The sequence below is a fragment of the Excalfactoria chinensis genome, chromosome 3, assembly GCF_039878825.1.
Source record: "Excalfactoria chinensis isolate bCotChi1 chromosome 3, bCotChi1.hap2, whole genome shotgun sequence".
NCBI classification, from domain to species: Eukaryota; Metazoa; Chordata; class Aves; order Galliformes; family Phasianidae; genus Excalfactoria; species Excalfactoria chinensis.
The window spans coordinates 31,519,530-31,547,519 of NC_092827.1; the positions used below are offsets into that span (position 1 = coordinate 31,519,530).

Genomic DNA, 27,990 nt, shown 5'->3' on the forward strand with positions numbered 1-27,990 from the left:
TCCCTCCCCTGCCCACTATATAATTTGATCTCCCTTGCAATTTAAGCTTATTTGTATTATCTGCAGGCTCTAGAAACTGTTTAAATATGCAAAGACTGCCAAAAAGAGAACAGACATATGACACCTCCTCAGTTCTCACTAGTCTACAAGCCTGTCTTCTTATTCAGTCTCTTCTTGGTCGTGATGCCTGAGATCTCTATACTCCTTCAGTCTTGGCCTTGGCTTTTCCCAGCTGCCCTTGTATTAGGAAGCTCTGAGCTCATCACTCCAACTGCAACCGCAAATATTACAGGAAGACAACTCTGTACATCATGTATGCTGTAATTTTCCCCTTGCCATCAGAGTGGGAAGCATATTATATTCTCCGAACATAAGACGGTGATGTGTCAGTGGTCCACCACTGCCTTAAGCTTCTTTTTAGGGACTTTCCCGCCTTAGCAATCTACTGTCATTTCTTCAGTTAATCATTACTTTCCTAGACCAGAAACTTGCATGTTTACCCACTTGAAATCTCTTCCTCGAACTACCTTCTCTAACATGCAGAGACCACTCAGCGGTCTGATCTACAAATACAGCTTTCTTCTTGCATGTGAAATCAGAAAAATTAAGGATGCTACTCCAACTGCCACACTGTTGAAATAAATGCATCAATTTAGAAGGCATGAAACTTTCATCACTGCCGCGACTTCTAACTAGATAGTCCGTACCACTCCATAAGCACTCAGCTAATTCCTTTCTTTTTCATCTTGCTACAACTTTTCTTTAGTTACCAGTTCACTGGGGAAGAAAGCTCTGAAAACTTTATAACCCCTTATTAGTTTTTAACCAAAACTGCTTTCCATGGTGACAGGGTGTATCAATGCACCCATGTATCAAAGGTGTATCCTGCCCCTGTACTCAGCATTGGTGAGGCCTCACCTCCAGTACTGTGTCCAGTTTTGGGCACCTCAGCACAAGAAGGACATGGAGGTACTGGAGCAGGTCCAGAGAAGGGCAACGAGGCTCGTTAAGGGCTTGGAGAATCAGCCCTAGGAGGAGAGGCTAAGGAAGCTGGGGCTGTTTAGTCTGAGGAAGAGGAGGCTGAGGGAAGACCTTATTGCCGTCTTCCAGTACCTGAAAGGTTCTTACAGTGAGAGTGGGGCAGGTCTCTTCTCACTAGTGACATGTGACAGGACGAGGGGAAATGGCCTCAAGTTGCGCCAGGGCAAGTTTAGGTTGGATATTAGAAAGAACTTCTTTACAGAAAGGGTGGTTAGGTACTGGAATAGGCTCCCCAAGGAGGTGGTTGAATCGCCATCCCTGGATGTGTTTAAGAGCCATTTGGATGTGGTACTCAGGGATATGATTTAGCAGAGGTTTGTTGTTGTGGTATTGTTTCATGGTTGTTTTTTAAGAGATAGGCTACCGGTTAGGCTGCGGTTGGACTTGATGATCTTCAAGGTCTTTTCCAACCTGAGTAATTCTATGATTCTATGATTCTAATTACAGAACATTAAACAGACATCTCCCAAATGGTGACAATAGCATATTTCTCAGCTTTGAAAACAAGTCCTCCCCAGGCACTTAACTACAAGACAAACCAGTGCTGAATGTAAACTATTTGTGCTCAAACTGTGATCATCAACTATATCAAACGTTACTGTGAGATCTCAGATGATCTACCCCCAAAAGTGACGGTTTCTCAGAATGAAATAAAACTAAACACCAAACTTAAGAAGTGTGAAAAGAATAAGAAAAAAGTGGCACTACAGGTCCAGGAGAACACAACTTGATTAGGAAGACCTCCAAGTACACCCTTCAGAGGCTTAAGTTTTCCAGATTGCAGGCACTGACGCTTACATCATAACTTAAACTAGTCCCTTTAGATGACTGACTGATTGGACTGGATGGAGGCAGGGAAGCAAGAGAAGAACAGAGAACAACCTGTTTTCAATAGCCTGAAGCAAAGAGCATTTCAAATGCCTGCATGAGCTCCCCTGGGCTTATTAGACCCACCTCAGGGTTCTGGCACCAAGAAATCTTTAATACCCAAACTCTACTCTGTAGCAAGCTACATGCTTGAAGTTGCTAAATGAGGATCCAGACAAACATACTGAATCAGAGAACTGCCCCAGCTCCCCAGGGTCTGTTTGTGAGGCAGGTTTATCACTAGATAGTTTAGAAGGTGATATCTGATCTGATTATCCAGTCCCAGCCCCTGCTAAAAGCAGGTCTCATCAAATCAGGTGGCTCAGACACAGTTGCTTTGAGCACTTCCATGATGAGGGATTTCACTATCTCTGTGGACAGATAATTCCAGTATCTGATTATTCTTATGGTAATAAATTAATTTTTAAAAGTTTCTGGAATTTTCACACTGTCTTTTTCCTCTTACTGCACACCTCCGTAAGGAACGTGGCTGATTCCTGTATCCCTCCAAGGAGGTAGATTTATACAGCTTTAATGTGTAGCTTTTGTCTTCTCAAGAGTGAATGGATCCAGCTCCTGACTTCTGCTCATATGTCACATTCACTGGTCACCATCTTGGTGGCCCTCCTCTGAATAATCTCACACTGGTATGACTTGGTCATCTACTTCAGGAGATCGTTTTTAATACATTTCAGAAGTCCCCTGGATCACCTGTGCCCAGTCATACTGCCCTTCCAGCACATACTATGATGGTTAAAGCTGCTCATGAGTGCCAAGGTCTGTGACAGCAAAGCTTTCTCTAGCTGCCTAAAGGGAGGCTTTTTCTACTGCTTCATTTTGATCAAATGGTCTACAGCAGGTATCTACTACAAAATTACCAGTGCTGGCCCATCCTCTGATTCTTACATACAAACTTCTCCTGATTCAACATCAGTCTCAAGGCCAAGCTTTAGGCATTCAACTACATGCAGAAAATATACTCAACAAGAATCACATCAGAAGCAGGGTAATAAGGCATGTGGTTGATGGACAAAGGCATCTGACTCCAACAACCTCTGCGGTACCAAAACCACCTAAAGATCCTCTGCTCAGTTAGATCCATTCTATTTCCTAAGTGAGAAGGAGCTTTGCAGCAGTGCCTGGCATAACAATTTATAAAATTCTGTTTAGAAAGTTACATATGTTTTTGCAAATCCCCACAAAATGCATATTTCTCTGGCTACAGAACAGAGTCCTCCCCAGTAAGTTGTCTTAGTTTCATAGCTTTCAGCCATGAAACTGTGGCACAGTTACAAATCTGCTTTAACAGGTATAGTTCTTAGTCATCTGCAGAAACAGCAGCAGCTGAGATACGTTGCCTGGACATCTCCAACTGCCTGATTTTGAAACAGTTTTTACTATCACATCCGCTAAGATTTCTTATGAGAACATACTACTAGATGCTGGGATACACATGTATTCATTTAATTGAACAGAAAGATTTAGAAGGGGAAAACGCTACACTATTTCATATACTGGCACAACTCTATTTTTGTCTGCTGAGAAGCTTAGAAAAGATGAAAAAAAATTTACCACTCTTTCTAAGAGAATCTAGCCACTTACCTGAAAGCAGAACACTTGAGACAATGAGGCATGGTAAGTATATTCATAACTGTGCATATAAACACTTGGTACAACTAATCATAAACCATGAAGGACACGCCTTCAGCAAAATCTAGACAATCTTAAATTTAAAACTGGATTGCACTGCAGGCTATACATCTGCCATTATCTAGGGTGAACAAATGTTTAGCAATATGCTGTGATGTTTCCCAACCCTCTGTATATGCCAAATTGAGATTCACCTCTAACTCGTTGTCATTTTGGATGCATGTAAGTAAAAGAATCTATTCACTCAAACAGCTTCAGGTCTGCTTGAGTGCTCAGACTTATGACAATCATTTTATAATTCAGGTATTAATTTAATACGACTCATCAGATTCAGAAAGTACACTGCAGAAGTTTAAGCTATCTGGAGCATAACTCTTACTGTAATTTAAGTTTGGATACAGATAAAGACTGAACGCATTTTTTATTCTAATGTTTGCATAAACAGGATAAGCTTTTTCCTCACAGCATCATTGCACCCAGTCCCCAGATAATGCACATAACTGCAAAGGGCAGCAGCTTTTCTTTCTGTAAACTTTTCTCCTTATAAAATTACCATAATCTACTTGGTAAAGTCTCATCTACAGTTTAAAAGGTATTCATAGGCTGTTTAACCAATACAAAGAACAACAGGATTAAAACAAAAGGAAGTCTTCCAACCTAAAGTCTGGAAACTGCTTGTACATAGTATGTCCTCACAGTGTATGTCCTACTGAGTAGTCAGATTGGCAGAACTGGAACAGACATGCATGCTGTTCTCTAGAACACTTCTATTTTAGTGAAGCCCAACTAGGAGATGCCCACACAGAGAGCAGGTACTACCAAAAATACTGTGATATCTCACTTGCTTTATACATTTCTCGTATAATGGAGGACTGTTCATGAGTATATGAAGACAAAAACATACATAGGATTTGATTTCTGATGTTGTGTAAGTTGACATGAAAGAACTTCAGACACACAGACAGCCAATGACATCAGGTCTCACCATGCCTAGAATGGTTAATCATTGCATAAAGAGCAAACTTCCACTCCGGGTCTGAACTAAAGCCACAGAAGCACAACATGAAGCTAACAATCATCCACATTTGCAAAGGATAACCTACTGACAAATACACCTTTTAGAAACACAAGAAAAAATGAGTCAAGTGCTCCCTCAAGCCAGAAGCATATTAGTTTTCTTTAAGCCTGAAAAAACATATTGTTAACTTCAAACTGGGATGGGGAAGAGTCATGATTTGTTTAGAACAATTTTTACATCCACTAAAATACACAGTGTGACAGGTGTTTTTGAGAAACAGAATTCAGCTGAAGTGGCTTAGCTTTTAGAATGCAGACCAAAAGTGTAGTTATTCAGGCATTGCAGTCTTTTACCACATTTAGCACAAGCCAGTAAAAGGAGAGAATTTCTAGCACTGCTGCGCCCTTGCACTCAGGAAGGCTTCTTTTCATCAACCCACTCTTTCTGGTTAAATACAAGACTGTTGTAAAACCACTGATTCAATTTTCTAACATCTGAAGTGTGTAAGTTGACTTCATTAAATCAATCAAGAAATAAAGATAAATTAAAAGTGAGGAATAAAAAGTGCAGCCTCCTGTCTAGTCAGGTGACAACTCTGCCCACAGCAGGGGGGTTAGAACAAGACAATCACTAAGGTCCCTTCCAACACAAGCCTTTCTATGAGATAACACCTCCATTACAAATCAAAGTAGTCTTAATTTAAGAAGTTTAAAGTACCAATAAATCTTACTAAAAACTATTTTATCCCACTGCAAACAGCCATATCCACCCATGAAATATTCCACAAAATTTCACAAGACCATCCATAAGATTTTGCATGACAGTAAGTTTGTTAAAAAATTATTACCAGCCAGTAAGTCTGCAGAAGCTGAGGAACTAGAAGTGGCCTGGGTTGCGGGCTGAGGTTCAGGAGCACTACTTCCAAAAGCATCTGAAGGGAATTCCAGGAAGCAAAGATTTCAATATTAAATGCATCAATTTATCACTTATCTTAAACAAGTGATGACAATAGGATAACAACTTCATCCATCAGAAAAAAAAATGAAAGTGCTTAGCCATCTTTATTGCAGAGCAGGACCACGGATGCAAAGCTCAGATGGAAGAAAAGGAGACGCAACAAAACCAGCATTTCAAAGATTTTTCTATAACAAAGAATAGCACTGGAGAAGATAAGATTAGGTCAGTGAGGTTTGCAAATCCTTATATTTGGGCCACTTATCAGAAAACTCAAACAGCAGCATTCTAGACTAGAGGGTTAAGCCGTTTTATTCAGTTTGGAGTAATTTCAGACATAATTTACTGACTTGCATCAAGTCTCATTAGATGTGTATTTCACTAATGTTTGAAAATTCACTCCTTCTAAGTAACGATCATCTCTTCTACAACACTTCTAGAGCTGGTTGTGTTCATCCTAATTTCCAACTTGTCAAATCTAACAAAGATCCTGTAATTCAGCTCCCTGGTTTGAGGCAAGTCACCCTCAAAAATTCAGCTGCTTTGCTCTGAGAAATGGAACAGAGAGAAACTAATGTGCAAGTGAAGAGGTGCAAAGAAAAAAAAAAAAAAAAAAGGAAGAACACAGTATACTTTCATTAGACATCTGAGAAGAAGAATCACACATGCATTGACTGAAGACAGAATGGCAAATGTAAGGAGAGGAATGACAACAGCTCATTTGCAGTTCATTATTGTGCAATATGAAGGATTGGACATGTTATTCTTAGCTGTAATGACACAGAAAAGCTGTAAGAAGGGAAAAAGTCAGCTTTGGCAAAGCATGAAGTTAACTGAAATTAAGTGATTCAGCTCTGAAGTGGTGAGGAAAGAAAAATACCCACCACCAAATAGGTCAATCACACCTGAAGAATCCACCTTTGCTGGAGAGGCAGTGGGTAGAGGAGAGGGGGCTGCAAATGCATCCACTGCAGTAAGCATAGGATAAATAATATTTAGTATCAGCAAGGCAACAATGATAGCTAAATATTTCAAAGCAACATAGGCTCCATTAGGTAGAATCATGGGGTATGTAAAGCCGGGCAACAGTCTGCAGAACTGCAAACAGAAAGTGTTACATTTCTCACACAGCAACTGAACACTGGAGTACTTTAAAGAAAAACAAAACAAAATACGTCTTAATAACTTTCTTATGCTTATAGGAGAATACAGTCTCTTAACAACCACATCACTTACTTAACTTCAGTGTTAGCCACTTCACGATCTGCATCTTCAGCAACTGCTAATTTTGTGATCAAAGTATCAACAAATCCACAATTTAGTACTTCAGCTTAAAGATATAAACTGGCAATAAGTTTTGGGTTTCACTTGAGAAAAAAAGAATCCACAAGATAAAAACCATACGTCTATAGGATGGCCTGTGAAAACAAGCACTTACCAGATAAGAGATCACCAGTGAGAGAACTCTCAGGCACAGGAGAAGCTCCGTGCGGTGGAGATGAAAAAGCATCTTCCAAAAATGAAAGAAAAAAACAAGAAGTTGAGTACTGTTCATTCAGTTTACACTATCACAAGGCATCAAAGCAGCAGAGTAATTGAAGATTTCACTCTTTACCTGTACCAAAGAGATCTATGCTAGGAGTAGCATCTGGTTTAGGTGCTGCGGGTACCTCAGGGACAGACTCAAATAAATCTAAGACCAAGAACACAACATGTCTTTAACTCATTTTTGAAACACAGTACTGAATGTGAACTTTCAAATTTTGCACATCATCTTTGGAATTAATAGGCTCTCTGGTTTGAAAGCCACAGCACACAGCATGCATGCAACAATTTTTAGTTCAGTACTCCTGACAGATCAATCCACCAAAGAGTTAAAAACAAAATTACCACCAAAGATATCTAGAGCAGGAGGAGCGGAGGTGGTGGCGGTAGCAGAAGTGGTGGCAGTAGTGGTAGTGGCAGTAGCTGTAGTAGCGGTAGTGGCAGCAGCAACAGCAGCAGCTGGAGAAGGAGTTGTTGCAGGAGCTGGAGTGGCTGCACTAGTTGTAGGGGTAACTACAGGAACAGCAGTCTCTGTTGGCTTCATAGCAAAGAGGTCCAGCTCAGGAGCAGCCTCTGCACTACCTTCGGATGGGGCAAAGGGGTCTTGTAAAAAGGAGAGGGGAAATATACGTGTATGCTTACTTAGGATCAGTGAGGGAGGAAGTCAAGAACAAAGCAACTAGAGGCTATGCACGTACTGCAAATACACTCACACACACATGGATGAGGTTGTTCTACATCTAGCCTACTTATCCAGACATGCTACTTATGTTTTTCCAAAATAAAGACTGTCTGAAAGGCTGAGTAGTCCAGTTACTAAAGGGCAGAACTTTCATAGGCTGTTTATCAAGTCCAGAAAGGACAGAAAGATGATGAAAGAATATCCTGTTTAACAGGTTACTACTCACAAAAGTCAGCACTGCCAGAATCATCGATTAGCACTAATGAACAAGCAAAATAGTACTGGGACTCAGAAACAGGCCAATTTGTTAAGCATGCTCTTCTGTCTAAGGTTTGTTTTGACCAATCGCAGGCACTGAGAAAATTTCAGAAAAACACACTGCCATGTAGTTTAAATGAAAGAAAACAAAACCAAAAACAGCAAAACAAGAGACCATCTAATGACATAAAACCCACCATTTCCTGAACATGCATCAAGAGCTGCTGCTACAGGGGTTGGGGTAGCTGGTGCTGCTGCCCCTTCAGTTGCTGCAGGGGCTTCCCCAGGAGAAGCTGCAAAGGCATCTTGGGTGCAGATTTAAAACAGAAATTAAAAGGAAAAAGGATAAAGAGAAGAAAAATATAGTAAAAGAAACAAGTTAAATTGCACAAGTAGATCCCCTTATACAACATGAATGTTGTTCTGATAGCAAGACAAGACATGCAGCATATATGCTTTGTCTCCCCCAACCCACATGAGGTAGTTCTAGACAGGGCTTGAAGAAAGAATTTCTCCAGCTGCCCAAAGTACAGCAAGTGTAAAAGGCTTTATTCTCATTGTATAAGGGTTCAGAGCAGCATGGTCATGGTCTACCCACAATTAACTAATGAAGAGCGGAGGTATTGCAGTATGTCAGTGTTAATGCTAGTGTTAAAACAACTTCCAAGTTGAAGGCCCACAGTATATGTAATTATCCTTTACTTGGATTTACTTGCATAGGGCTCTGCAAACTTCAGCACTGTTATGAACAACAATCCAATTATATTGGAAAAGATCTGTAGCTATCATTTCTAGCTTTTTAGTCAGCATCTAAACAACATCTGAAACATCTGAAAACCTTAATTTACTTCTTTTTAACAGTATTTTAATAGGATCTTTCTGAAGCTAGAAAAACTGAATCATAGGTTATTTACTCAGCTTACTTCTAACAGATCCAGAATGTTCATCTTCACTATTGACCAGCCAAACTTAATCTCCACAGGACTGTCTCTAAGACTAACAAGCCCAGTCAAGCAAGGGAAAAGCGTAAGTAGCTTTGGGGTTTTGGAATTACCTGCTTTTGAGTTTTGCTTGATTTGGGTTTTCACTTGTTTGTTTGTTTTGTTTGATTGTTTTATCTGCCACTTGCTAAAAGTTCAAGCTCTGAACTTTTACAGCATTATTCCTAGACGTAAACCACCATTTGTAGCTTTAATTCAATGGAGTAGTCCTAATGGGTAGTTTCATTTGGACTATCCTCATAAGTAAGCTTTTTTTTTTCCCCACAAAAAAAGATGGCACAATTAAGATCAAATGGTTTAAGATGCTCATAAAGGCCATTCACCTACTAGTACAAAGTTAGTGAGGTAAAAAAAAAACAAAAAACTGTTCAGGAATACTGCAATTGCACTGTTAAATCAGCACAGGAAAAAGCTTAACATGCTTTAACTTGAGTATCAATTTTAAAATGAAAACAACATTTTAAAACCAAGTTAATCTAAAAAGCCTAAAAAGAACATGCACTGAAACTTGAACAGAAGAGATGAAAGCCAGTTACTCTTGCAATAGAATTAAAATGAACTGTTAGCAAATAAAGGCCTGCTAATAAGCCATTTCAAATACAATTCTATTTTTCATGTATCAAGGTTCAATAACAAAACTGGATGGCAGTTGTCCAAGTAAAAAATAACAATTAGTCAAAAGTCACCTTATTGTATGCATACCAGGCACTGGCATGTACCCCTTAGAAGAAATTCAAGACAGAAGTGGACTGAAGACTTCTGAATTGCACTACTTCAGAATACACTGTGCAAGGTCTTTTGTGCTGCTGTTTGTTCTACCCTGATAGCCTTCGTGTGGTAGCCTTCCATTCTGTTCCTTCACACTGGTGTACTAAACCTGCATGTTTATATCCAGCATTGCAAAATATCATCTTATTTAAAAGCAGCTACCATATTTACTTAATTCTTCACATTTGTACAACTTCTGCTTCTGGAGAAAACATAGCTTGACTTCTACTGTCAAGTGATACCTGATCCTCACACAAGTTTACAGACAGCCTAGTAACTTCAAGAGAAGCCTTTGCAACTTCACACTACAAAGAACATCAATTGGGAGTCATAGATATGTATTGCATACCGCATAACTACGAAGAGTTCTTGTGGAAGTGATGTGCAAAGAAGGAGGCCCTTAAGTTCTGAAATCCCCAAATAGTGCTTCAGTATGTATTGTCCACAGCAAAATATATATTTCTGAAAAGTGGTTTGTGTAATTTCAAAAATTCAAGCTTTTTTATTTGATGCTATGGCATCAGTACAGGATAAAAGCTTTTCACACTGATGGTATCGATACTCATTTAATGTAATTTGCAACATCTGGAACAACTGTATGAAAGTCAAAATTACAGGAAAGATCATAGAACTAAGTGTGCAGGTGAAAAGGATGTTTTGTTTACTCATTTTTTTCCTCTATTATTTTTTGATATGGAGAACCTCAGGTAAGTTAACAGGAAATATTTCACTAGGCTCAGTGTTAGGAAAGAATCTCATAAATATACATGTTTTTAAAATAAACACTAGTTTGGTATACACTGTGAATGCATGTTCCAGCATAAAAGAGACATTCACTAGGGAAAGCCACAGTTCTCCTGCCCATTCACATCATCTGAATGCTCAGCATTTGCACAGTGTCTGCTGTTATTTGCTATCTGCACTGTTTACACAATGGAATAAATTTAATTTAAAAGCACATCAATAATTTCTGAATAATGTCTGAATTCTGTTACTGAGATACAAAGCATTTCAGGATACCTCTTTTCCCCTACCTTTACATTTTTCTCTCTCAGGAATGACTCCAACTGCACTCTGGATTCAGCCTCTAGACAGGAAATTTTATAAGTGGGACCACTTAAGTGAAAGCTCGCCCACCATTCAGGCTGAATTCTTCAAAAAGCTATGGTAGATCAACCCTGCATTTCTCAGCTACATTAGATGAAGACTTACCTTCCAAAGCCAACACATCAGAATCATGCACTGCACGCTATGTAACTATGAATTCATCAGGCCTTGGCCTCTGCTCAAAGCTTCCAAGAGTAACAAATGTCAGATTCTAGTGTTGTCCTGAACTTCTGCCCAAGTTAAATGGCTTCTCATCTGTCTAATTCTGCAGCACTAGACTCTCTTGCATCCTTTTAAAAGGTGGGATTAGGAAGCAGTGAACTAGCTTCACTCCTTCCTCAGTTTGTCAGCAACTTTACTAGAGCTATTATCTGAAAGGTGTCTGTTAAAGCCAGTCTTAAAATAAATAAATAAATAAATAAATAAATAAATAGAATACATCTTTTCTAGGAACTTTCAGTCTTTAAGAAAAGCCATTGTAGTCTAACTGTTTTTGTACAAGACCTTTGTATCAATCCTGGAACTAGAACCAATAGACAAACACACCCAAACAGTGAACACACATTAAAGTTTGGAATACAGTTTTTACACCAAGTAAGTTATAAGTAATTCTTGACATCCACTGATCCACAGAAATTATGCTTCACAGGAAGAGACAACTAGAAAAATGGAATAGTTGGGATTGTTAGTAGCTTGTAGATCAGAAAATTTTTCCATAAACCTGGGTTGGTACCATGTTGAAAAGAAACAGTAGTTTCTGACTTGTTGAGAAGCCTTCTGCTTCATTAGACAAGTAAGCTGACAACAAACTGAATGGGGAGGGGGTTTATCCTTATTCAAGGTTAGCAGCTAAGATTAGAGATTGAAAGAGCATAACAAAACTATAGGAAAATGTTTCCTATAAATCAATTTTATCACTGGCATTTAGTACCATGTTCATTGCCAGTTCAATTTACTGTCATGCTATGCAAATTAAAACATAGATTCAAGAATACTGAAATGAAGTAATTTCAGCTAGCTCAGTATTATATTTACAGGAAAAGTCCAAATTAAACGATAGCTCAAGCTGCATGTAGTAGATGCAAAAAGCAGCCATGTCCATCTTCTCCGGTGCAATAATTATTTTTCCAGAAACTAGTTACTGAGTAATGTGGAAAGAACGCCTACTTAACCCAATGTGGACTTGAAAATTAATGTTTTTAGCTGTCTAACATAATATAACTTAGTCTTAAGTGTATGCAGTTTTCCATTTCCATTTAGTTGAATATGTGGAAAGGAGTCTATAGCTAATAGCACAGCAAACAAAAGGGTAGTTTACATTTCCTGTTCCATCTAGTATCCAACACACATGCACTTCTGGTAGAGCTAAATTAGAGGTCTCATTACAAGTAGCTGATCTTGTATTGGTTCATCTACCTTTTGAGTTGGCACAGAGTACTAGAGCAACCAAACTAACCTCCAAAGAGATCCACTTCAGCAGTGGTAGCAGTAATAGTTGTAGTTGTAGGAGCAGCAGCTGAAGTAGTTGTAGTATCAGTAGTTGCAGCAGTAGTTGCACTAGGCTCTGGAGCAAATGGATCTGAAATCTGTGGCTCAGGGGTAACACCGGAAAGTGCAGCCAGATTATCTATAAGCAACCACATAACGAAGATCAAACAGGAAAAGTAAGGGGAAGAGGGAGAGAGACCACACTCAACTGCAAAAAGTTAGAGTTCCTAATAAGGACTCTTAACATTCAGAAGACTCAGAAATGAAAAATATTACTCACCCTCTCCCAAGAGGTCTAGCAATTGTCCATTAAAATGACAGCAGTGTAAAGAAACAGACCAATTAGTAGTACTGCCAGACTGAAGATGTTCATTACTGATCATTTGTTCTCTAGGTGATATACATAGTTTAAATGTCACTTCAGCACTTGATTTTCTAACATTCACAATGTTATGGTGACATGCCAAAGCTCATTCTATTAAATATCTTTATTCATGTCACCATAAATGCATAAACTCTATTTGCTACATTCTTTCACAGTTAATCAGCAGGTTATTCACATATAGGTATCATGTATCACTGTTTCATACAGCTAGTGTTCTGTTTTTTACCCTACAACAGAAAGGATTTAGCAGTAGCCCATAGGAGGGTCTCCTACCTTTCACTACTATACAGCAGAGACAAGAAACTTTAGAGTGCTGTTCAACACCATACAAGTTCTCCCTTCCTGGCTGGCTTTGTTTCAAGTTGGGTTCCTTAATCAACTTTTCAGAAGCCAATGAATATCTTTAGTAATAGACTTTTCTACAATTTAATGAGTGCTAAGACCAGTCAGACTCAGAACACAGGCAGACAGAGGAAGCTTTCCCTAAACAGACATTAAGAAAAATAACACAAAACCTAACACACAAAACCACAAAAAAGAACATCAAAAGAAAGACTGAAAGGTATAAAAATCTGAGAAAAATATGTAGTTTGGCCTTATTTAATAATCAGTAGTTTGGTATTTCTTCTTGGTTCATTGTTCATTTAACAGGGTCATGAGTTCATTTAGCCACAACACACAGAAGAACCAGCACAGCATCTGGCTGTTTCACTACAGTTAAAGTGAAAATGTAGGAAGTAAAATGCTTTGAGTATTTAGAGGTTATGCTTAATAAGTTAGCCTTCATTTTACATCACTTGTTAAAAAGGATCAAAAAAAAAAAAAAAATGATGTGTGTATTTTGGTAATTGGTTCCTTAGGAGAGCTGTACTTGAGACTCACTTCACAAGCCAAGGTAAGTCAAAACACCATTCTGAAAAGTGTAGCAGCGTATTAAAAATGCAGTACTCTGGTATCTCATTACTGCACACCAGGTGGATGCTTCACAGCTAGACCTGAAATAAACAACTGTTGGCAAAGCTCTACCTCTTATTAGTTTATTCTTCAATGCATTTTTGTTATTCAGTTATGTTATACATATAATAAAGTGAAATAGCACAGCAATCTGTATTTACTCTTAATATGGCAAGGATTAAACACAATGCTTTACTGAATAGTTGAAGTAAGAATACTTATGGCAAATCCATGTTCTAAATCACACTGCAAGGTAGTTCAGAGAAGTTCAAGTCAATCTGCTTTTATATCTGAGTTATATCTCGCAAAGATACAGAATTTGACCTACTGTATTTTCTGCTACACTACAGCCTATCCTGCCTGCCAAATGCTTGCCTCACAATATGCTGCAGGCAATTTATTACCCTACCTTAATCTTCTACAGTTACCACAGCAGTGTAGATTTCACAAGTTACAGTTCATTTGCTAGGTAACTCATGTTGTACTCAGAAATAAACCTAGCATACAATAGTACTGTATCTACACCACTAAATATGAATATATGAATCTCAGCCTAAGACTGAGAAGGATTTTTTTTTGTTAGTGACCACCTGAATTCCTGAGGTTTATGTGACATTTAAGGTACCAGTTTGATGCTTCCTCTTAAAGTATGTGGTACTTACATTCTCCTAGCTTTTCTGAACTACAGCAATTTTCCAGCTTCCTCCCTTCACTGGTTCTTTCTCACAAGTTCCTACATTAACTTGCTGTGAGCAGGAACTGTTTTGCAGATGAGCAAGCAGCTCAGGTAGCAGAAAGGCACTATTACACATCCTCACAAGGTGGAAGGGAACTTAAGGTCATCTAGTTCAGCCTGAGCTCGGACCTACTGCAGATCATGACTTTCCCTGGTTAGGCCTTTAAAAATCTCCCAGAATGGACATTCCTTTAGCACATGCATAGAGGGTCTGCCTTGGTATTGCACTATCCTCCATGTGAAATATTTTTTTTACTAATGTAGTAAACTTTTGAAACAGCTTTGTGTTACTTCTCATTACAACCAGTTATCATTCCCCCAAAAATGTTGGTTCCACTTTGCAAGTTCCCTTTCAAATAGTTGTAAGCCAATGCTAAGAGCCCCCTGTAGTCTCCTCTTTCCCAACTCTGGAGTCCTGGTTAGCTGCCTGCAAACTCTCTTCAGTTTATCAAACATCTACCTTGAGTACAAGAGCCCAGAACTGGATACAGTATTCCAGATGTGACTTTATATTTTAAAGTTTTAGAAAAAAGGTATGATTCCAGTGTGGTAACAGGTCTTCCACACCTGAACTCCTGCTGTCAGTAAAGCAAACAAATTTGAGGCTTACTGAGTTACCAAAATACTATTCTGAAAGACAAGCTTGAAGTATAGTTGATAAGATTGGTGATAATCCCAGCCAAAGGACAAAAAGTTTGCTGCCCTCTTCCGCCATGGAGCAAAAGGTCCAGATGTATTACTGACCAGTTTTACAAAGTTTTCAGTAATTCAAAGGAATACACACATAAGACCTCTTCTAAAACATCTAAGCCCCAAACCTTTCATTCCTTATCCAAAACAAATAAATAAACCCACAAAACAAACACCAAATCATCAGCTTTCAATTGCGATGTGAATCAATACTTTAATAGCTGTTTGTTTTGCACAAATGAACAATTGCTTGAAGAAAAAAAAAGCTATCCAAGAGGGCTGAGCTCTACCAGAACACCTCAGGAAAGCTCATGTTCCAGTTGCTGGGGATGACAGAAGAGGACAACAAAGGTAACCACCAACTGCTAGGGCATAACTACAGAGAAAATAAGTAGGAAACTCTAAAAATGTGAAATAATTAGCCCCAGACATCCTAGGAGAGATGAGTCTTTGGTCTTGTTTTCTGTGTAATATTATATTTCAGTTAATAAAGCTACCACTTCTGAAGAAAAAAAAAACAAACACCCACAGATTTAATATAAATATGCAAAGCATGGTCTACATAGCTATATGTTCACAATGAGGCAGTTGGAAGACAAATATCTTTAATGAACTGAAGATGAGAACAGTAACAAGGAATGCAGAAGTCACTAGTATCCAGCATTAGCATTCACAGTGGAGTCAGTGTGACTCAATACAACATTCCTGCTGTAAGAAGACTAATGAGTGAAGATTTCTACACCTACACCACAGGTTTACAACTATGTAGCCTAAAACCTTGTCCTCAGGAGGAGAGAGAACTGCTCATTGCCTAATATTTATTGTGGTCCTCTTCAGACCACCACTGTTATGGCTGTCTGGAACAGGCTCGGTTCAGCCTGTGCTGCACCACAGAGCTCATATTCCAGAGAACTGGTTCCTATTTGAAGACAGCTAGCCTTCTACTTCTATTTTCTTACTATAGTTCAAAACAGAAAAGCAAGTTTTTCAGCACACTATGTAAAGGAATGTCAGAAGTAGAACTCTTACAGCAGAACTAAGTTACAATCATTAGAATGCTCTAGACACTTTCTGTTTTAAAATATATTTTTGATCCTTCCCCCACTGGTCTATGTGTTTTGCTTCTTGGACAGAAGTGCTAATATCTTCACACAACTTGCCAAGAAGCAAATGAACAATTGTAGTTTTACCTCCCCGGCTATTTTAAAACATCTGCCCTACCTCTTCACCTTTAGCCATTCCCTTCATGCTCAAATAGCTACACAATCCTGTCCCCCAAACACAGCTTTGCATCCAGGCCTTTATAATCAGCTTATACAATTATGCATATCCCTAGAAAAAGGAGTAGTCTTGCACTGCAAAGGAATGCACGCCTGTCAGGTCAGCAGAATCCAGAAAGTGAGCTGGGAACATCCTGTGCTAGTATGAAAAGGGAGAGGTTTCAGTTCAGCCAGCCAAGCAAAAAGAGGGAGATAGCAAGAAGAAATGCTGACAGTGGGTTTTCTATACCTCCCCAAGAAGTCGCTCCAGCAGGGGCTGCTGGAGCCGCTTGCCCAGTAGCAGCAAAATCTGGCTGCAGATCCAGAAGATCACTGGATGGTTTGGAAGAGCTGCCAAGGAAAGGAAGAGAATTATTAAGTACTGGAGTAATTTTTCTACTTAGGTCACGTCCAAAAAAAAAAAAAAAAAAAAGTCATGGTTGAATTGTAGGAATTAGGTTGGATAAGGCCATCCTTAGACTGGGTGACTGATAGAACTATTAATAGAGGGAATTTTTCCAGGTCTTAGAATCAGAGCAATGACCAGGAATGGAACTGCAGTGAGTGCCAAGGAACTTACTACATCCTAGGATAGGATCTTAACTTGCTTACATTACTTGGTAATGGCATTTTAATAGATGTATGAGACATCACTAAACTGTGACAATCCCTAAAAAGTTTTTTAAAAGATATAAGCCACCACCACAAAGCCACAACAAACCCAAATTCAAAAACCCGGGTGTCCCCTAAGAACAGAGGAAATAACCACTGCAACTGAAAACAGCTCCATTCCTCATCCTGTATCTGAAAGCCAGAAACCTGCATTTCTAAGTAATGAATAGGTGTTCGGTAGAACAGAGTTGGTAAAACTTTGATGCCTAAAGCCACCTGAATATTTGCTTAGGAAACAAGGTTGTGGGGTTTTGTTTTTTTTTTTTTTCATTTAGAGCATTTAAATAATAAGCTGTAGAAGCTCTTTCTTCAGTGAAGTGTTTAATTTGACAATTAATCAGCCTTGTCTTTATAGTTTTGGTTCAAGCTCAGAGCTTTTACATGTTTAGAGTTCTTTCATTTCTACTCATTATGGTGAACAACAGTAGTCTGTCCTAGTTTTAACTTGAAAGTGCCGTTCAAAATTCCTCTTTGGAATTTAACATTTATTTTTTATTTCTTCCCAACATTCATTATATTTTTCTGTGCTTCATTAACTGATTTGAATAGCAAGAGAAAGGAATCTTATTTTAGTAGTTTTAGAAACAGTACAGAAGGTCAGCAGAGACTATTTTGGATGTGCATATTACTTCAATCTATTTGATAATAAGTTGATGTTACTATGGTGAGAAATGTACAAAATCAGTCCTACACTGACAACAAATCAGAGTAGAGAAAAAGTTTGCATTCTTGTTTGGATGGGTTTATTGTGTGAACTAGATAGGTAGAATTATATACCACATTCAGTACTGTTGGATAGTATATGCAAAGTAAGCAAAATCTTGCAGGCTAATCTCCCATTACAAGTGTGACTAGTTCATAACATCAAGCACAATAACTCAAATACACTTCTAAGCTTACCTGACTGGAGCAGCTGTAGATGCAGTTGCAAAAAGATCCACTGGAGGAGACGTATCAATGCTTTTTGCTGGAGTAGTATTGGGAGATGTGACAGTTGTGGCTGGAGAAGACTGCAGAAATATTTGAAACATGTTCAGTACGCCAGCATTTATCCACAAACAACTGCCGCACAGATTCATATAAAGTCCAATTTGAACATCAAGTCTTATTGTGAACTGTTGTCACCTTGAGAGAATTTAAAGAAGATTGGGCTGCATTTTCAGAGGGCTAGAAATTCACAAAACCTGAACATTTGGTTTCCTTGCTAGAGGTCACAAGTATGACGTATGGTCATGGGATAATTCTAATGCCCATACCAGCACAAAACAGCTTTCCCATGCCTCTCTTTCTAGCCACACAGAGGTGTGCAGGCCTACATGCTTGTGACATCCCTCTCCTGACAGGGGAAATCTTCCTTTGTGCGAAGGCAAGCAAAGAAATATCTCCCCAAAATGGTGACTGAGACAAGCAACTCTATGATGACTCCACTTAGTGATGACTGACTCAAGAGGAAATGCCTATTGTAGGTGCTCTGAGTGCATGGAGGCTCCAGCAGCAAACATCACATCAGCTTTAGTCCCCTGGGTTCAGTAGCATCTAAGCAGCTAACTCAGATCTGTGAGCTGGAGGTACATTACCTGCATTTTCAAATCAGGATAACCAACAGTGCCTATGTGCCAAAGTATTCTCAGCGAGTTTCAAGAAAACAGTTTGCTCATCAACAAATTCCCTCCTATCAGTTTTAAGACTATTCTGAGGACCAACTATGTTTGTGGGTTTGTTTCTGCACATGTCAGATCCCTCATTTTGTCCAAAAAATCGAATACCCGCTAGTCCACAACAGCACCTTAGTATTCCAATGATGAAAACTGTGGGAGAAAACTGTTTAAAACCCAAGTTCAAAGTGTATACACAAACCTTTGAACTGAAGAGAGTTTAAGAAAAAAGAACTATCTAATGTTAAATTCTCAGAGAGATATAACAAAAAGCTCAGCCTATGATTTTGCTTTAATTGCTCCTCCAGTTCTGGAGCTTAAGGATATCCTAAGTGTTGCAAGGACTGACACTCAACATAGTATGCTGCAATTTTTCTGTACCCTTGAAAAACCACATTTCCTTGAGACATGCCAATTTAACTCTAAAAGATACTATGAACTTTGTTCCCTCAGCTCAGTAGAGACACTTTTCCTCACAAAAGGAAAACAAGTCACTTGTTCATTACTATTTACCATTCTGGCAGCTTTCAAACATGAAAAAAAGTATGGCAGATTTGAAGTAATTTTTTTCCATTTGCCATACTGCCATCCCATCATCACAGTGCTAACAAGAGATAGATACATGATTTTTCAACTCTTCTCAGACATTTGAGACTAGATTGGTCTTCATATAAATAGAGAAGGTTTACTAAAGTTGTAAGAACACTTTCTGAATCATTTGGTGGTGAACAGAGTTAAATCCAGCTGGCAACTGGTCACAAGTGTTGCTCCTCCAGTTCAATATCTTTACTGATAACCTGGATGAGGGAATTGAACACACCCTCAGTAAGATTGCAGATGACACTACATTGGCAGGAAGTGTTGATCTCCTTGGGGATAGGAAGACCCATCAGAGGGATCTGTACAGGGCTCACTGGGCTGAGGCCAATGGGATGAAATTTAACAAGATCACATGCCAGGTCCCGCATTTTGGCCACAACAACCCCAGGCAATGCTACAACCTTGGAGCAGAGTGGCTGGAAGACTGTGTGGAAGAAATGAACCTGGGGCTGTTCATCAGTGCTCAGTTGAACATGAGCCAGTAGTGTGTCCAGGTGGCCAAGAAGACCAATGGCATCCTGGCTTGTATCAGAAATAGCATTGCCAGCAGGAGCAGGGAAGTGATCATTCCTCTGTACTCAACTCTCATGGAGCTGCTTTTTTATTATTGTGTTCAGTTTTGGGCTCCTCACTACAAGAAACACACCAATTCTGTGTGGGATTTTAACTACAGCCAAAGTATTATAAAAAAGCCCTTTTTAAAAGCAACCTAAGTGCTTTTTGAAATATATTTAACAGCTTTCAGTAGAATCAACTATTGAACAGAATCCTTCAGATTCAGAAATGTGCATTCAGTTCTTCCTGTACAACTCTCTTTATTATGCATGGAGCTATGACATATGGTAGCCATTCAGGTACAGCAGGAACTAGTATTACTAACACTGTAAAGCTCATTAGTTTATCTGACACTCTAACCAAGCTGTTTTCACTGGCAACTCTAGCTTCACAGTGAGCAGTTGCACTAATAAAGAATTCCTGATGTGGGTATATCAGATTACGGTTTAAAACCATTTATTTATTTATTTATTTATTTATTGGAAGGAAAAGAGTCAGCATTTTCTCATTAAAAGCTGAAAATGGAGAGAAGAATCTTGAGAAGAAAGAGAACAGAGAAACTATCTCACTGATAAAGATTAAAAAAAAAAAAAAAAAAAAGCACAACCAAAAAACACAAAAACAAACCCACTTGGGATAAAGGTATGAATGTCTTAGGTTTTCACAAAGCATGACCATCAACCCCTAGCAAAGCTGCTTAACATCCTGCACTGATCTAAGAAGCATCGCCCTGCAGATCACCGAAGTGCTTTTATGAAGCTGTTATTTACAAGTCCATTTAAAGATACAGCTTTGTCACTCGGGTATGGTCTAGGTGACCAAGCCTAAAAAACAAATTAGGAGAGAAAAACTCAACTCTTTATGCCTTTATGTTATAAAGCATATCACATGAACAATTATTAAGGAGTACAGCAATTGGCATTATTTACCTTGCTCAGAGGTGAAGGAGCCCCAGATCTAGGGGGAAGGAAAAGGGAGTTGAGATAAGTACACTTTTGCAAACTTGTTTCTTGCACTTAAAACACATGCAAAAAGACCAAAAACTAAGCATCATAGCTGTCACAAGATTTTCACAACTGCACGCCTTCCCCAGACTTCCATGTGTCAATTTAGACAAGAAATGCAAATTGTAATTTCAAAGCTTCAATGAATCTTTTTAGTTAATTGGTATCACTGGATTATTCTGCCTTTTAAACAAGCTCTCCTTAATGGAAGAAAAGCAGAGATGCATTCAAATGTCTTGCCTCAGGGCCTACAAAAGTCAGTAGGAAAGAATTACTGGGGCAAGATGTAGCTTCATTATAAAATCCTGAAAGGGTAGCAGAATAAGACCAATGTGGAAGCAGTTATCAAAAATGAATCTTCTGAAAATGAATCAGCCAATTTCTGAAGTCTGTTCTTTAAAGAAAGTCAGGGTCACTTTACAATAATGTTTAAAATTATGGAAAGAGTAGAAAAGTCATGAGCTGAAAATTCTCTCACATGCAAGAATACTCACAGCAATCCTAATCCATAGAGCTTTAGTCATAATTCAGAATACGTGTCAGTGCATTTGTTTACTTTCATCATTATTAGTATGAAAATATTGCTACGCATTTTTACAGCTGCTTTGATCTAAGAAATGAAGAATTACAATGGTGCTAACTAAAAGAAAGAGGAGCTGAAGTTAAAAATTGTGCCAGTACTGAGTTAGCATCCATCCTATAGGTTAATTGAACTGGATACATTCTAGGAGCTGTAGAATGGGTTAGAAGATCCAGAGTTAAGACAGAAATGACTAAGAACAACTTAAGGTACAATTTATCGAAGGTATCTAATTGTTCAAGCCATCTTAAAAACAAAACAAAAAAAATCACCAAAACCACGTTTGCATGCAAGCAATATGTAAACATATGCACTTACCCTTCACTAAATTGCAAGGGAAGCAACAGCAAAAGAGAAAACAAAACTTTAGCTTAATCCTTCCTAGAGTTAGCCATGACAAGCATCTAGTAAGAGGATGCAAAGTCATTAGAAAACAAATCAATTTTGACAATAAAATCCTTGGCAGCAGGGGAAAACAGTTCCTTTCGGGTCAGCTCCACAGTTAATTTTACTTCATTATGAAAAGTGTTGAGCTGTTCATTGTCTGACCCCCACCCCCCACCCCAGTAAGAAAAACAGCTGGCATTAAGACAACTTTGTAAGGGAAAGGAAATGCCCAGTCTTACCACATCTTATTTTCCAGCTAAGTGGCTAAAGGAGATTGGGAGGCAAACCTGAATATTAACTAGCCTCAAATTGTTAATATTCTGCTTTGAGGCAAGTTCTCAAAACATACACCTACTTGTTGCCAGGTTTCTTTCCTTCCAGTGAGTTTAGATGTTGCTCAAGAGTCTCCATGAGACTGCTAGGAGCCTTGAAAGCAAAGAAAAAGACACTCTATTAAAACAAGATTACTTTGACCTGATGATACTAGAAATCTAGCTCAACTTCTCTGAAGTTCACCATGTGCACACTCATGCTGTTATTATAACACTGAAAGTAGTGGATTTTCATGCTATAGGTATTCAGGTAAAGAGATTTTGAAAGACAATACTGTGTCAAAATTTGCAGAGAGAAAGCATTTCACTTTACCAAACAGAGCCTACAGCCAGAATCCAGGATGTCCTCACCATGCTTTGAGTCAGTTTTAAACATTGACAACAGCACAGGCATCCACAGGGTCAAGTATAAGAATAACACCCTCAAGTTCTGGTTTTAGTGAGATCTCCAACACATCATTTAACACCAAAGGGTTGCATAGCATTTGTATATCTAAATAAAACAAGCTAAAAGTCTGTTCCAATGCCCCCCAAATCAGTTACCTTTGATTTAACACTGCCAGCATCCCAATACCAACTTTCACTTATGTCTTCTCAAAACTAGGCACAGGTTACTGAGCCCAGCAGGTAACTCAAAATTCAGCAAGATTACTTCTTTGGATATTGACAAAAACTAAGCATTTTTCAAGGCTCCCTTATCTTAGGTTTTATTTTAATCAGCCTCTTCATTAGCAATATCACCAGGCAAGCACTTGCTGTTACAATGGTAGTTAAGAAAAGTAGTTATAAATACAAATGACAGGGCACTTATCTACTCCAATACAAAAAACAATGTCCAGATAAGTAGAGTTCTACAAGATCAACACACAAGAAGGAAATCCTCGAGAGATACAGAAGAACAGTGAAATACTTCTTCAGGGTTACCGTTTCATCACTGGTACAGTCTTTAAAAGGGGAATTCTCTTTATCAGTGTCTTTCAGATCAACCAGAACTCCTGACAGCAAAACCTATGGTATTTTTCACAAATAATGTCTTTAATTCCAGGGTATACACATGAATTTAAAAGAAAAAATAAATCAATAAAAGCCAATCTGCTCTGCTTGCAAACAGACTTTCCACTGCTTATATACACAGTATGCTGAAAACCAGCTGTCTGGCTAAAGTGGATGCTTCAGGATGCGTAGTATCTAGTAGTTATGCAGAGCTAAGTGTATTCATGGTGTTTAATATTAATTTGGACATTACAATGAGTAGTAAGGTAACTTAACACACGCAAAAATTCTAAGTGCCCAAAAAATCCTTAATGGGTGGCTTGAATTTAAATACATCCCCTGTATATACATGGTGCAGCACTATCTTAACCATTACTGCTATTTCATACGCAGGACTATTCATTTTCTAAGAATGTAGGCACAATAAAGAATTTGGCTAAAAACAAATGACTTTGTTTATCTCTTTCTTGCTGCTGAAAAACACTTGTTACTAAGTCTTTCATTAACTCATGAAGGGACTCAGACTTCTATTTATTCAATAAGGTTACAGCACAAGAAACAAACTGCACCTGTAAGCCACGTAAGCAAAAAGCTATGTTTCAAATAACAACACAGAACAAAAAAATTCCACGACTTTTTCCTCCTATGAACTGTAGCTGTACACAATTTAACTATCTTTTCAATACATTGCTTACAGATTTCAGAAGAGACAAGAAAGCATGAATCTCATCTAGCAAGCAGAATTAACAGAAGCAGCTTTAGAAAAAATTCTACCTACTTCAGAAATTAAATATTGTCCAGTATCCTATTTGTGACTCTGAACATCACTTAATTTCCCCTGGATATTGCTTCAGTTAGATTAATCTGCTGGTCAACATCACCAGGGAACTATAGGTATGGGTTACTCACTAGCTATCTGGGGGAAAACTGCCATATTTCAATATTTACTTATAGCTGAAAATGAGCCAAACTACCAATATGCCTCCTCAGCTTCCAAAACCTTGCAGCCAAACCAGAAAGTTCAAAGATGACAGCTATCAACTTCTATTTCAGTACTGTAAATACTTTCTTGGCTTAAAATATATACAGGCACATCAAATGTCAACATAACCAGTTTCTTGTGGAATAATACTGACTACTGGTTTGATAAGGATAAGCAGAGGTGAATGGTTTAAAACCAGAAGAAGGGAGATTTATATCAGATGCTAGGAGGAAATTTTGTCTTCAAAAGTGTGGTGAGGTGCTGACACAGCTGCCCAGAGAAGCTGTGGGTACCTCATCCCTGGAGGCATTCAAGGTCAGGTTGGCTGATGTCCTGGGCAGCCTCAGCTGGTGGGGGGCAGCTCTGCCCACAGCAGGGGGTGAGAACTGGATGGACTTGAAGGTTCCTTCCAACCCAAGCCATTCTGTGATTCTACTGCTTCTTTTAGGAATTCAAGTATACAAATGACATTTCAACTTCATTAGCTAAAATTATCATATGTAATTACATATAAAACTTATTAATTGAAATTCATTTTTATTATCCACCTTTTACTTTCTTCTCATTGAAATGCACTGCCTAGGTCTCTGCAGAATCTACAGAGTGTTGCAAATGAGTTTCAGCAAGCAAGTCCCAAGCAGCTTTTAGGAGAGCACAGCTATGATGGATGGTTTGATATTTAGGTTTGCTATCAAATAGCCATGTGTGACAGTCATCAATCCCAGAATAATTTATTATGCAGTTCCCTGCATAACAAATTAGTGTGCTAGGTTAGTAATCAGATTCCTGTTCCTGTCAGAGAAGCACATTCTGGCAACTCTAGTCAGACATCAGTTTTCCCAGTTAGCCCAAAAAAATGTCTACTCTTCGTCAAAATGTTGATACTTGTGGTGAAATACATCTCATTAGCAGACAGAGAAGTAACTAAAGGCCTCCACTGACAGACCCCAGAAACAGGTAGCAGTAACTAAAACTAAATAGTAACTGAGCAACTGTAGCAACTGAATACTGTGGAGCAGGGCTTGTGCAGTTCTAGCAGGCAGCCTTCCCACTAGACTGATGTAACAAAAGCAGGAGCAGATAAAGCATATTTTGTTAATCCAACATAAGATTACTTTTTCTGGTTGAAGGACTTGGCATATGACTAATTTAACCTTGTTTTTTTAAAAAAGAGCCCATTAGTTACAGATTTGGCTGAACATCCTCCTATAGCTACTTCAGAACTGAGTTTCACATTCCAAACACTACTACAGCTCAGTTTCTGCATCCGAAAGTGAGTGGGTTGAAATTATGGGATGCTACAAGGCTATAAAGATTAAAATTCCTCACCTTCACCTGGCATCTGAGTTTCAGACTTAATAACTGACTTTTCTATTTTTTTACCAAAGTGAACCACTATTCAGACATCAATTTAAACCAGGTTTTCTAGAGGCTCTACAAAAACTTAACATTTATGGGTTATGAATGCTTAAGATTTACAACTTTTATGCAGTTTGAGCTGCCCTTCTGTTCCTATTTTATTGGCACTGAAACTACCAATATTCCACACTCTTTTGTATGTATCCTCTCCTCCACGTAAATATCCTTTTCACATTAAACACAAAGCCTATTGAAAATGTGCCAGCACAACAGAATTCAAGCAACACTGGTGAATTTTGCTGTTTAAATTTTGTTATATGCTGACAGTTCCACAATGAAATCGTGACTTCTGCAAGTCTGCTGTACCTAGACTGAGACAGTAATGTTATTGCTGCTCCAAATTTCATCTCTGGACCACTACGGTGTCGTGAAGAGACTATGAAGCAATCATGATCACAACCTCCGTGTAATTTGTTGTCACAGACAAACCTGTTCTACAACTGTGAGAATCTGTCCTTCACCAAGGAAAGAGCAACACGGCTCACCTTTCAGCTGCAGGTTAGAAAAGATCAGGAAAGACATTAATCTACTTGTATTAGTCTTCATAAACAGCTTTTGGCAGTTCTTTTCTTACTTGCAAATTTGAAGTGCTTGAAAATATTGATTTCCTATAAGTATTGGGATTCCTGGTGTACCTATTAATTATTAAATGTTTATTACACAGACCAAAAAGATTACAAGAGAGCCTTACCTGTGTAAGATCAGGGATATCACCTTTGTCAATTCCAACTTGCTGTGGATTAAAATAAAAAAGGGGGGGGGGGGGGGAATAAAAAGTAAGCACATCATTCCATGGAAGCAGGCATGTGGCACACACTTCAAACTCCAATGCACTTTGTCTTGAGAAAAAGACTACAGTGTTATCACATGCAGATGTTCCCATCTTTCCAGCAGTAATTCCATCACCTTCATCAATTCGTATCAGTCATTCTTCCACCCTTAAAGTTCATACTCCCTACTGCAAATCAGATGGAACTTTCTGGTCACATACTGTTGCCCAGAGGGCAGCATCAATGAACTATCAAAAACACCTTATCCAGATGCCTGACTGTCCTCACACAATTTTCTCTAAAATTCACCCACTGGGCAAATCCTAGAAGACAACAGTTAGAAAAGAATGTTTGCACTCCAGTCACTTTGTTTTTCCAACATTTCTTCCTAGCTTTTCAAATCAAGACATCAGTCTACACGCTTCTGTTAGTTGTTGCTTACCTATGCTCTTCAAAGTGCCTGTTGGTTTAGGTTTTACAGAAGAGCATGCTTTACTCCATCTAGTAATCTTGAAGTGTAGTCAGTACAACCTCTATTCTGTGAAATTGACCTATAGATGCCTGAAGTATTGCTCAGAGGTCTGAAGTCTTCGTGCTCCTACTCCCTCAAGTCCAACGTTCACATAAGGCATTACATGCCATTCAAGAGACTAGCAGACTACTTCATAAATAGTTAAATAAACCAGCAAAGAAACATTTTATTCAGCTCATTACTGCTGCCCTTTATAATGAAGCATGAAACATGGAAAATGTGCATCTTGTGCCAAGGAGCCAACTACCACAAACGAGGGCCCAGCAAAAGAGTAAATTAACCATGTAATACTTGTATTATCCACAGAAGAGGATGATAAGAAGGATCAAAATCAGGAAATTTTCACATTGCAGTTGACTTGCAGTTAGCTGCAAAGACTTAGCAGTGAGACTTATGAAATCATTATGCTTTTATTCATGATCACCACATTTTTCTCTGATGTTCAGCTCTGCCCTAGAAGCATGCCTTATGCACCTCCAAGAAATACCGCTATGACTGAACATATATTACCAGGAAATTGAGGCTGGCTGCACAGCAGAGACTTACAAAAAGCCTAAGCAGGGCTTACTAGTTCAAGAAGAGCTGAATAAGCAGATCCAAGAATTTCTGTGCTGCCTCACAGTTATATATAGTGAGTCAGATGCTTAACAAGCACAATTAATATTTTATATTGGTGCTAAAAAGGTTCACAAAATAACTTAAGTGCCAGACTCCAGAAGACTGGAAGTCACTTACCTCTGCAACTTTAAGAAACTCTGATACTCTGGTCATTCGAGTAAGAAATCGTTTGTAGATTTCAAGAGCATCTTTACATTGTCCCTTTTTCATTTCAAAAAATTTCTCTAGAGAAATAATTTGGCAAATTTCAGTTAAGATATCTTACATTAGGTCTGCATTCATCAGCAATTCTAGTTTTCAGGAAAGTGATGTTTCAAGAGTACTGCACTCCATTAACATTTTCTACCTGGATACTATGCTAGCAGTATTCCTAGTCCTTAGTAGAATTCAGAAGTAGAATCTGCTGAGATGCCTAAGAACTATATAGACTAGTAAATCGCACCCTAAGGAGCTACAGCACTGTGTGATGCAAACCTAGCATTTAAAGA

General features: G+C 38.6%; 1 protein-coding gene across 1 annotated transcript in view; it reads right to left on the reverse strand.

Annotated features, from left to right (window-relative positions):
• SNAP91 (synaptosome associated protein 91) overlaps positions 1 to 27,990 on the reverse strand; it is a 71,578-nt gene that overhangs the window by 17,445 nt on the left and 26,143 nt on the right. Inside the window, exons 8-22 of the mRNA XM_072333841.1 lie at positions 27,620 to 27,726; positions 26,274 to 26,315; positions 22,212 to 22,282; positions 21,788 to 21,793; positions 20,815 to 20,842; positions 17,976 to 18,085; positions 16,654 to 16,754; positions 12,660 to 12,674; positions 12,348 to 12,518; positions 8,213 to 8,320; positions 7,421 to 7,678; positions 7,146 to 7,223; positions 6,969 to 7,040; positions 6,415 to 6,498; positions 5,424 to 5,507 (exon numbers count right to left, since the gene is read on the reverse strand). Coding sequence (XP_072189942.1) covers positions 5,424 to 5,507; positions 6,415 to 6,498; positions 6,969 to 7,040; positions 7,146 to 7,223; positions 7,421 to 7,678; positions 8,213 to 8,320; positions 12,348 to 12,518; positions 12,660 to 12,674; positions 16,654 to 16,754; positions 17,976 to 18,085; positions 20,815 to 20,842; positions 21,788 to 21,793; positions 22,212 to 22,282; positions 26,274 to 26,315; positions 27,620 to 27,726 — 1,335 coding nt within the window. The remainder of the gene's footprint in view (positions 1 to 5,423; positions 5,508 to 6,414; positions 6,499 to 6,968; positions 7,041 to 7,145; positions 7,224 to 7,420; positions 7,679 to 8,212; positions 8,321 to 12,347; positions 12,519 to 12,659; positions 12,675 to 16,653; positions 16,755 to 17,975; positions 18,086 to 20,814; positions 20,843 to 21,787; positions 21,794 to 22,211; positions 22,283 to 26,273; positions 26,316 to 27,619; positions 27,727 to 27,990) is intronic.